The 11,787-nt window shown below is 40.1% G+C and overlaps 1 protein-coding gene across 5 annotated transcripts in view; it reads left to right on the top strand.

Annotated features, from left to right (window-relative positions):
* Positions 1–9,430, top strand: part of CCDC187 (coiled-coil domain containing 187) — a 32,750-nt gene extending 23,320 nt beyond the window's left edge. For 3 of the 5 annotated variants that reach the window (XM_033518484.1, XM_033518483.1, XM_033518482.1), the window contains 9 exons: positions 370–457; positions 1,233–1,447; positions 2,589–2,772; positions 2,957–3,005; positions 3,862–6,209; positions 6,844–7,185; positions 7,525–7,668; positions 8,097–8,222; positions 8,501–9,430. In XM_033518484.1, coding sequence (XP_033374375.1) covers positions 370–457; positions 1,233–1,447; positions 2,589–2,772; positions 2,957–3,005; positions 3,862–6,209; positions 6,844–7,185; positions 7,525–7,668; positions 8,097–8,222; positions 8,501–8,686 — 3,682 coding nt within the window. In that variant the 3' untranslated portion in view covers positions 8,687–9,430. The remainder of the gene's footprint in view (positions 1–369; positions 458–1,232; positions 1,448–2,588; positions 2,773–2,956; positions 3,006–3,861; positions 6,210–6,843; positions 7,186–7,524; positions 7,669–8,096; positions 8,223–8,500) is intronic. The other 2 variants (XM_033518486.1, XM_033518485.1) reach the window with 2 other exon arrangements.
* The last annotated feature ends 2,357 nt before the right edge of the window (positions 9,431–11,787 follow it).

Raw genomic sequence — 11,787 nt, 5'->3', positions numbered from 1 at the left:
AGAGCGAGGGGCGTCCCTCGGGGATATGGAGAGCGAGGGGCGGCCCTCGGGGATATGGAGAGCGAGGGGCGGCCCTCGGGGATATGGAGAGCGAGGGGCGGCCCTCGGGGATATGGAGAGCGAGGGGCGGCCCTCAGCGCTGACTGGGCTGAGACACTGTGAGGAACCCCTCAGTGCTCAGGAGACTGCAGTTGTTTCAGGAGAGGTCCAGGCACCATAGCCCCAGGCTGGTGAGATGTCTTCTGAGTGTGTCAGAACTTTCTGCAGAGCCTTCCATACCTACAGCTGCTTTGAGAGGAGCTTTGCTCCCATCCATAAATTCAAGGCATTTAATGATCTGACTCTGATTCTCATCCTTGTGATCCCCAGTGTTCTGGAAAACCTGCAGGATAGTACTGGAGCCTCTGCCATGGCAGCAAAGCAGCACAAAGTCCTGATGGAGCTGAAACAGGAGCAGGTAATGCTGCAGTGAGAGGAGCTGGGGTTCATCCCATACCCACAGGGAGGATGAAGCACAGGGAGCTGTTTAGAGTTGCTGGAGCAAGTGGGGTTTGGGTTTAAAAAAAGAAGAAATTACTTTGCATCCATTATTCTGCATGTTTCCTACACACCCACAGCAAGGAGGGTTTTGTGCCAAAGTCAGCAGTCTGTAAATCTTGGATAAAAGAAAACATCTTTTTTTTCCTCTTCTGCTACCTTACTGTTATTGTGGATTTTTCTGTTTATGCCATAACAAACAGGTCATATAATGTAGGTTTCCACTGATTTATGCTTGTGATGTTGAAATATATTAAATTAATCTGACAGCTAATTTTATAGTCTCAGTTATTCTACTATGCAGGGTTCATAATTACACTTGGTAGTCAGAAAATTTCTGTCCTGCTCCTTACACAGTGCAAGCCTGTCATTTAAGTAAAGGAATTCGTTGTGCAAACCACAAGCACCCTGTAGTTTTGAATGATCTGAAGACAATTCATTTTTAAAGGTCTCATCACTCTTGACAGCCCATCAAAACATCCCTTTACCTGTCATCAGTTTTCACAGGTGAAAACCCTGTTGAAAAAAACCTGCAAATTTTTTTTTATAAAAAAGGAAAAAACCTACTTATTGAATTTCCAGGGTATTTTGGGATTAAAAGTACCCTATGTCAAGAAACTGTTATACATATTTTTAAGTATAGCTCTTTGTTATCTTCACTCTATTATGCTCCTTTCTTTCTCTGCTTTGTGTAGGCAGAAATCCAGCACTTGCAAAACATCCAGAGGGCAGCCCATCAAGAAAGGAAGCTTTTATTAAAGCGGCAGACAGAACTCTTAATGATGCAGCATTCAACAGCACAACTCCAGGAAAAGCTGCACAGTTTGGCTGGGAAGCAGGAGGTTATGAAGTCAGGGAGTAAAGACAGTTGTGTCCAGCTAAAGCATAAAAAGAGCAAGAAGTATGAGGGGTAAGTAAGAACTCTTGTCATAAAACCAAATCCAAGATGGAGACAGGTATGTCCTAGCTAATTGTGTGAGCTTTAGATACTCCAGAGAGGAAGTTTAAGATGATAAATCTTTAAAACTTCTGTGTTCAAGCATTTGATGAATTAAGGTCACTGCTTATCATTCTGTCCCAAATGGTGAGTTCCTCAGGGCACCTTTAATGATGCCACACAACTGTTAATGATAGCTCATGTTTTCATGGTGGCTTTTAACTACAAACCCAAACCACTTTGCAACTATATATTAATTAGTCTTCACAATACCCATATGGAATGAGTAGAAAGGTATTGATTTAATTGGTGAAATTCACTCCTTTGTCACCCTCTGGCTCTGAGCCTCTGGATCACTCAGCCCCTTAGAGCTGGTCTGTGCTTCACTGAGGATATAACCACTTACAACAGATTTTGTAATACATGGGGCTAAATTTTAGCTTAAACTGAAGCACAGAGGTGTGATATAAAATCCTACAGTGAGATATAATTCAGGAGTTTAGTTAGACTGATAAATCCCATTCCTGCTGTTCCTCAGGAACTGTATCCCCTGCATCCCTGTCTGCTTCCTGCTGGGCTGGAGGAGATGAGCAGCGTGAATTAGAACCCCACAGCATCCACACTGCTCAGAACAAAAATCTAGTTTGCTTCAGGAAGATAAAAAGCAGTTAAAGATGTATATTTATCTGTATGAATTAAAACCCCCTTTCATTCAGTGCTACCCAGAGCTTTAGCAGGGTGGTGAGTCAGGTTTGTGCATTTACTTAAGTCCCCACAGGGGAAGGCTTTCAAATAAATCCCTGCATGGAACTGATCTATAATTCATGGTATTATTGATTACAACTCAGAGAAATCTTTAAAAGGTTTCTTGGCTGTGCTTTCACTTCTTATTACTGACAAGGCTGCTCGTAGGAAAACAGTGAATATTGGTGTCAGTCTGGAGCAGCCAGGGGCTGGTGGAACTCAAATGCACCCAAAGTCCGGCTGATTGTCCATAGATCTCTGTCCTGTGTAGGAGTGCAGAGTGGTGATTATGGTATTTATCCACCTGCATGGGTATGTTCATATTTTATACTGATCAGGAACGAAGAATTCCACCTCTAACTCATTACAGATTTTCTGCTGAGAACAAGGAATCACTGGTACAACACCAGAAACAGGTGGAGGAGTTCCCAGCTTTGGAGCAGTCCCTTAATGCTCAGAATAATGTTTTCTTGCCTCTGGAACCTAGAAATTCAGCTGGAATGGAACCTATAGCCACACTCTTTACAAGAAAAGGCCAAAAGTGTGCATTTCTGGTAAGGACCACCTCTGGAATTCCATTAATGCTAAAGAAGGGATACCACAGATTATATTTGCCTTAAAATTGGACCAGCACAAGACTCATTTGGCACTAGGAACATGAAGTCAAAATAAGTGTGTTGGTTATGTGCACTATTTCCTTAAGATATTAACTCTGTCTCCTAAATATTTACATTCTAGGAAGCTGTGCTGGAGGAAAAGCCACTTCTTTCTAACCCTGATCCTAGAGGTAATGAAGATATTAATTCTTGTGGCAGAAAGTACCCAGTGAAAGGCTTGGGAATGCTTCCTACTTGGTGTAACTTATGCCTGGTTCAGGCAGAAAATACTCTTGAAGGAACAGGTCAATCATATTTAATGCTATTATGTCCAACCTGTTTCAACTATTTCAATCAAATTTTAATCCAAACAGAAAGAGAGACAATCTTCTCATGTATTACCAAAGTGTCTTGCTCACTATAGCCAATGTATAAATTACTGCTGGGCAAGATGGTGGGGATCTCTCAGAGGTTTATTAAGATTATACTGCTTCCCCAGAACAAAATCATAACTTACTCTGATTGTGTCATTAACAATTTGCTCTCTTTTGATACAGTTTTTCAAGAATTTAAGGCTGTTCTTTTTAAAAGAACATAAATCAGTTGAAGATAGACTTGGACAGGACATGCTGGAGTTATTTTTGTTTCCAGGTTTTATCCTCAGTTCATATTTCTTACTCTCAGTAGGACAGGTAAAAAATAAAACTGTCTGTTTATATATGAGTTAGTTATATAATTTACATAGTTCTAGGTATGCATAATCTCTGTAATATAAATATTTGCATATTGTGGCAATATTTCCTATTTCTGTCATTCTTCAAATGAACCGTCTTTCTGCATTTCATAGAATCCTAGAATATCCTGATTTGGAAGGGACTCCCAAGGATCATAAAGTCCAAGTCCTAATTTACTCCTAGATATCACAGTGAGGATCACGATAGATTAGTGTATCCTAAGTGATCTATCAGCAAGCTTTTCTATAAAATATGGGGTTTCTTTAAAATGCTGATTTTTTTTTTTTAAAAAAAATTATTTTAAATGTTCCAGTTAAAGAAGAGGAAGTGCCTGTCCCTTCTGAGATCCATCAGGTGGATGCCAGTCAATGTCTGAAGCATTTGGACCATATTTCTCATGAAGCTTCTGATGAATTACATTTAAAAGCATTTTATGAAGGATTAACTTCCACCGAATCATCGTCCATGTCAAACAACTTCTTTTTGAAATGTGAAAGTGCCAAATCAGACTCTTCTCACTCAGAATTTCAGAAAGTGTCTGCAGTTTGGATTGACACCTTGAAAAGTTCAGTTTCAGACCCAGAATTAGAGCTGAAACATGGACAGGACACAGATGCCAGTGTCCCGGAAGAGTTTGTCTGTGACAGTGGTGATGTGTTTGCTGATCTCTCAAAAGAGATGCTGATAGCAATAAGCAATGGAAAGGAAACATCACCTAGTGACAAACACAATGAACATGAGCTGCCTGAAGATGACAGAGCTGAGACTTCATCCCTCCCCCAGAAATACCCTGGAGATGTGTTGGATGGTGGCTGCACTGATCACTTGCCTTCTTTCATCCCAGCAGATGAAGCAAATGTCTCCAGAACAGAGTCAGTGCATTCCTCCCAGTCTGAAAACCCTTCTGAGGGAGTGGATGAGCCACACCCAAGTGCCTCACAAAGCTGCAGCAGAAACAAACCCTGTTCTCAGGTGATCCCAACACTGGGGAATGATGCAGCTGCCAGCCCTTCACACACTGATGCAAGCTCCAGTAGTGATAACGGTCGCCCTCCAAGGGATGAGGATACCTTGTCTGAAATGCTGTGTCTTGTGGATGAAGTATTGTCCTCTGGAAGTGCTGACTTGCCATCCTCTAACAAAAAGGATTTGTCATTTCCAAGTGAAGATCTTCCTCCTCCTCCCCCTTTAGGTGCAGATGCAATGAAAAATGGTGATCCTGCCTCCAGCACGGGTGATTTCCCATCTCCACTGGAACAAATGACAGGCTCAGAGTCTACTCAGGGCATGGATGAAGATATATCACTGGAAATGGATGCATTACCCCCATTACCTGATAACACTGTGTCTGAAAAACTTCCCCTGCTCAGTACAGAGACAAGGGGGGCTTTTGCAACTCGGGATGGTCGTCTCTCAGAACAATCTACATTTACAGCTCATTCCAGCTGTTTATCAGAAAACCAGCATGGAGAACAGGAGATGGCTTTGCAGCATTTGGAATTTCTGCCTGTGTCAAATATAGATTCTTCCAGTGGAAGTAAAAGTCCTGAATTCCCAATGAAACAACACAAAATGTATGAAAAGCTGAGTGCTGAGAAGGACAGTGATGACCCATTATCATCATTTGAAACTGGGGACAGATGGTTGGTAAAGCAGAGCCAGCCTGGGACTCTGATGTTCGAAAGCCAGACTCATTTTGGCAGTGGCCATTGGGCTGGTGTTGCACTGGACAAAGCTGAAGGTGACAATGCTGGAATTTATGAAGGGGTGAAGTATTTGGACTGTTCTCAGCACTGTGAGGTCTTTGTCACACCTGATGAGATTTCACACCTGTTGGGAGTTAACAAAAATAGTTCCAGTTACATGGAGAATGAAGACTCTGACTCCTTCCATGATGATGAAGACTCCCTCAAAGGAGACTGCAAATATTCTGAAGATGATGAGCAGATAGTGGGGTTTGCAGAGGAAAAAGCAGAAGATACAAACAGTGCAGGAGGTTCAGAAGTGAAAGAAAACCAGTCTGGGTTACACAGTGCCTTTCTGCCTGGAAAAGGGCAGAAGTTTCCCCATTCCAAACAGTGTAACTGTAATGAACTCCTCTGTCAAAAGAACTTAACGTGCTTGGGATCAGATAACGAAAAAACAGAACTGGCACAAATAAAACAAACTGTATTTGCAGATGCTTTTCCAAAGGAAAGCAAGACAGATGAGGTAAACACAAGCAAAAATATTTGTTGCTTGGTAGAGGATCAGAAAAGAATTAAACTTGCTGATGACATTGCAAGTGAACTCAGTAAAAAACTTCTGTTTGACATTTTAATTGCATTTTCTGAAACAGCTCAACACAAATATAAAAGTGCCTTTGAAAAAGGCATGATGAATTATGGCAAAGGCCTAAGGCAAGAAGACAATCAGAAACCATTTCTCCTCAAAGAAAATTTAGTTGCTGCCTTATCTGAACCATCAGCAAAGGTTTCTGATGTTTTACTGGGTGATTTTGATACACTTTGCATTCATGGTTGTCACACAGCAACAGACAGAATTGTAACTAAATTTATAGATGATGCAGTTAAAGAATATAAGAAGATTAAAAGAAAACACAGATCAAAAGCTGACAAGGTGCTTCATTTATCTCCAGAGATTTCTCCAACCACTTTGCCTGTGAGTACAGCGAGAAAGTTTTTATTTCAAGTGCTGGCCCTGAAGCTGGGTTTATGGAGGCAAGAATATGTGTGGCCCAGTTTTTCATCATCCATAAAAATTACATCAATGTTAGGAACCAGATTGCTTACTTCATGTGACCCATTCCTTATCTAAGGAATTACCCTGTATCCATTAGATAGCACGTGTATGGTCCAAACAAAGAAAATGTGACTTCTTTATTGGAATTTGTCAGTTGTCAAAACTGTTAAATCTGTACAAACATCAATTTTTATTAACTTCAGGGTGAACCTGGACACTTGTCAGCACATCTGCCTGCCTCCTTTCCAGCTCCTGGCTGTGAGAAAATTGCTTTGAGGGTGGTGCTAGGGAGATCAGCTCCACATCTAGGACAAAAATGTTGCTAAATGTCAAAAATATTTGTGGAACTCCAAAACTGTAATTCTAATTCTAAATTCTGCCAAATACAGTTCAAATAGGTTTAGCTGGGGTTTTTTGCATAATACATCAGTAAGCCTTTCTTTGAGCCCATGAATAAGATGGTTTTAAGTGTAGCCTTGATCAGTTGCTAAGAATCTCAATACCTGTGAAAATATTAAATATATCATCTGTCTTTTATTTTCCTCTCTTGAAGCTCCTTTCAAAAATCCTTGATGCTGGAGTTTTTGGAAGCTCTGAAGATTTTGATCAGCCTAATTCTGACCAAAACATGCTGGTGAGACAGACACAAAAGCAATACTTGTGCAAATTAGACCAGTGGCACTCAGCTCCTTGGAAGAAAACTCTGGAAGTTCCTCTTGTAATACCACATAACAGTTCTCATGTTAAAAATTTGTCTGCATTTGCTGTGGAAGAATTATGGACCCCAGAGAACATAAATTCAAATTTCAGGAACATCAATGTGCCAAATTACTTGGAATATAATGATCACCCAAGGAATGATTTGGAAGCAGAAAGCAAGAGGATGTATAATCAGGTATTTTTCAAGCATTAACTGTTAATTAACTTTTGTAGTGTTCTGGAGGCTGAATCATATTAACTAATATTAAAATTATTCCAGTTGCTAACACTAAATATAACTAAAGGGACACTGAAAGCTACTACCAGGAGTATTTTACAATTTGCTGCAGAATAATTCCAGTAGAATAAATGCTCTTGCAGAGAATCCAGAATTTTGCCAGAGTTCCACCATAAGACCTTGGACATGTGACCCAGTGTCTGGGTTGGGTCTGTTCAGGAAAAGTCAAGTTCCATGGAAAGCTGGGGACTGGAATTCAGTTTTCCTGACTTCAATGTCCTGCTGAGTTTGTTACAGGTTATATTTGATTTGAGTCATGAGTTGCTGTGTGCAGAATATCCAGTGACTGCCAAGCCAAATATGTTCCCATGGATGAAAAAAAATGTAGGATCTCACTGTTCCAGGCATCTCTACAGAAGGATGGATGTCAGTGATGTTAAGGTATGTTCTGGCAATATAAAGTACAGGGAAAAGAGTGAAAAGAGCAGAGATTGCAATGGCAAAAAGAAATATGAAAATAGTGAGGATTATAGCAGTATAACTGAGGTGATGGGAAAAGAAATGTCTGAATAAATACAGACTGAGCTTCTCAGTCAAAACATCCCAGATGTATGGAGTTAAGAATGGGAATGGGCCTTTAAACTCTCCTAATTAAGACTATTTTGTGTGTAACCTCTAAAGTAATATTATGATGAAAATGTGTTGGTTGGCCAGTATTGATCAGCTACCTCTAGATCACTGCCCTAAACTTTGGGATGTTTCTGGACTTAAGGCTGGATCTTCCCACTGGTACCTGTCACTCATCTGGAACCTTCACAGCACCAGAATTCTTATGTGGAGAGTTCTTTTCAGCCTTCTTTATTTTGTAGACATTTGTTCAGGGTGAAATTATTAAAATAATGAACCTGGAAAAGAATGACTTAGAAATGAAAAGAAAAGTCCTAAATATGACCAAGTATGGAAACTGTAAGAGAGACAGAGTGGACCTTATTCTGGTAAGCAGAATTTCCAATGGGGATTTGTTTATTTCCTCTAAATTTAAACTAGAGATTCTCATCCTTTTGTGAGAATCACATTTACTTAACTTCTGAACTTCAAATTACTGCCTTTTTAAAACTGAATTAATAATCCAGTATTTCCAGTTCTTGTGAGTGGTTTAAATTAAATAAATTAATGATGCAGATGTACAGTTATTGGGTTAGGTGCAGTGTCTCAGTACTTTTGTGAAGCTCTTATTTTTGAAGTAAAAATTAATTTCCATGTTATATTTTAGATCCAGGAGCTCCGCAAAGAAGAATCTCAGTGGACTTCCTATGGTGATGATGAATTAACAGTGAAGATGAGGATGACTGAAACCATATTTGACAGCTTGATCCTTGATACAATCAGAGTTCTAAATGAGATTTATCTGAAAAAAGCCTGTTTTAAAGGTGACTATGCACCATCTTTTTTCTTTTAGTACACTGTGGAACGGGTTAGAAGGAGCCTGGAGATGGCTTCAGAGAGGTGGCACAGGGAAAGGCAGGACCTGGAACCAGACATTCAGGTTAAATGTCTATAATCTTATTCAAATGAGGTAAATTCTGATGTGATGCACTTTAAATTGGAGGCTTTTCTATCAGCACTTTCAATTCCTAACACTTAGATATGTGTCTGTAATTGGGTTATTTATCATGCAATTCACAAGAGCCCATTGAATTTTTAAAACATCCAGGTATGGGGTGCTGAGAATGTACTTTAATAGACAAAACAGAGGAAATCAATACTCCTTTTGTATTGGCAAAACTGGAAAAATCAAGTTTTTTACAAGGAAATAGATGCATTTCCTCAGCATGGTAATTGTTTCCTATGCTAATTGCTGTGGTTCCATCTATTTTTGTATTGAGCAAATCAAATTTTTGCTAGTTCTTTTTAAAATAAATACTATGCAAATATTTCTTACTGGAATTCAGAAACTATTCATTATTGAACAATTGATTTGAAAAAATCTGATCTCTTTACAATCCTATTCATTCAGAGTGTCTTTCAAATAAAATTAAAATCAGGATCAATAAAGAAATTATATCTAAACTTAAAATTTAAAAATACAATACTTAAAATCTAGTTTGGGGGAAATAAAAAGCCATTTTATGTTTGTCTTTTTAAATACCATTGGCTTAATTGTTTTTGTACTTGTTTTCTGAATAAAATATGATGCACATGGCTTATTGTGTTTATTTCACAGAAATCAATTAGAATTACAGATTATCTTGCACACACTTTTTTCAGCAGTGAATGGGTGCACTTTTGTTTTGTTTTGCTGGGCACATTAAACCCTCCCCTGCTTGTTGCCATATGAACAGAAATAAAAAGGCAACTTCTGCCCCCAGTGCCTTAACTGGTGAGCTTATCCTATAAACTATTTTCATGTCTCTAGTGGTACATTTCCTTGTCTCTGACTTTATCCTCATTGATTAGTTAATCCACATAAGTTACTTGTTTTCTTGTTGTCAGTTTATAGCAGAATTTAACTCATTTTTTTTTTTCTCCTGGGCTGAGGGTGTTGGATGCACTAACAAATCTATAAATTGCAGCACTCTGGTTTTTCAGCTTTTTCCAACTCTGGTTTTGCAGCAGGATCCTTGTGTTTGGAATGAAATCTATTTAAGATATTTATAATTATTTAAGATATCACTTAGATATGAATAAATAACTGAAGGACTTGAGTTTAGCCTTGTGTTACACCTGAGGCAGGGACCCATCAGATTTGTGATGAGGGTTGTGAGTGAAGCCTGAACCCTCACACAGTGCTCTGCAGGGAAGGACACAGCTATAAAGTAGAGAATAAAAAGTGTGTACACAGAACATGTCAGACATGTTTAATATCCCCCACCATTCTGTGTTCAAAGCCTGAGATTCTGGCACCCAGATATATTGACCTGTTCACTCAGTGGCAAGGCTTCAATATCAAGATTACTCTCCTTCAAGGTCTAATATTTTGTTTGCCTTGGGTTTGATCAATATTAACCTCCTGGGTCAATAAATCTTGATACTAGCCTCAAGAGGAGTCATTATCTTTCATAGAAAATGATTATTTCTCAGTTAAACCCTACATTTAATTCTCCTGTAATCCATCTCTTTCATCTTCATACATTTAACAATTCTTCTGAATAAAATGTGCTTTAAAATATCTTAGGTGCTGCAGATTTTTAAAATCCTAATTAGCAGCTGCTACAGGATTTTTCAATTCTTGGAAGCTGTTGGGCTTTGCTATTGTAACCATCTATTTTGTTGCTTGCCCAGGAAAAACAGAGACAGAAAACCCCAAAGCTGGGATGTGATATGAGAAACCATTTATAGGAAGGTTGTAGGAAACATATCAAAAGATGTGTCTGAGCCTCTTTAGATATTTAATGGTCTAAAAAAAGAAAGGGTCAGGAAAAGGCAAAAGTGACAGAATTTTGTTCTTGTACTGTTTGTGGGTTGCTGGCCACAAACAATGATAAATTAAGTTCTAACCCTGAGCTCCCCCGATGGGCCTGAAGTAAGAATTTAAACCCCTTTGTTCCCTACTTGTTCTTCAAGGATTAAAAGTGTTTGTGAGTAGCAGAAGCAAGAATTATCTTTTTGAGACCTCAGTCTTTCATTATCTGAGTTTTAAACTCCTCTGAAACCCTTCTCTGGGGACATTGCTGGCTTTCTGCTTCTCATTAACGTAATGAAAATTCTTGAGCCTGTATTTAGAAATGAAAGGAGACTTCCACACTGGGCTAGAGCTATAAAAGGTGCTCAAATCCATTACTACTGCACATCCTGAATTTATGGAAAGGACAGAGCTTCTATCAAACCGCCTATGTGCAGCCTTTTATCAGAGCTTCAGTTTGAGGAGAGATGGCTCTTCCCTGCCGAGAGAAGTACTTTGGGATGAAAGAGCTCTCGACCCAAAGGCTGCCCCGCTTTCATCTCTGCTCAGTGAGAAGATTCGTGAAGTTAAAACTTCTCTTTCTCTACCAATTGTCACATAAATTTGCCACCGAATGCCAGAATGTGTAAGAGTGGCAGAGACCACAGTGTGTCCGGGAGTGCAACCTCCTGGTGCAGGACGTGGCACAGGATTGTGTCTGGAATATCTGCAGTGACGGAGACTCCACATTCTCTCAGGGCAACCTGTTCCTGTGGGGGCCACTTGAGTGACGAGCGGTTTTCTAACACTTGGAGCTTGTTGGTTGCTGTTTCACGGATTGAAACAAGCATTAAATAACATTATTTTTTAATAAAAACTTTATATATTCCGTATTTTGCAACGCGCAGGGGACACGGAGGGTCCTTGCTCCCCTCAGGGACACCGTGCGGTCCCTGCTTCCCTGACCGGCACGGACAATCCCGTCAGGTACTCGGGCAACCCCCGCTTCCCTCAGGGGACATGGGAGGGCTCCCGATCCCCCCAGAGGCCACGGGGCGGTCCCCTCAGGAACACGGACAACCCCAGCTCCTCCCAGGAGCACGGGGCAGTCGCCGCTGCCCTCAGGGACGCGGGACAGCCTGAGCTCCGCTTGGGGCACCGCGGCTGCCCGCAGGCCG

This window comes from Parus major, chromosome 17, assembly GCF_001522545.3.
Source record: "Parus major isolate Abel chromosome 17, Parus_major1.1, whole genome shotgun sequence".
NCBI lineage: Eukaryota > Metazoa > Chordata > Aves > Passeriformes > Paridae > Parus > Parus major.
Note: the sequence above shows the minus strand (reverse complement) of the source record. Positions and strands in the feature narration are given on the sequence as shown.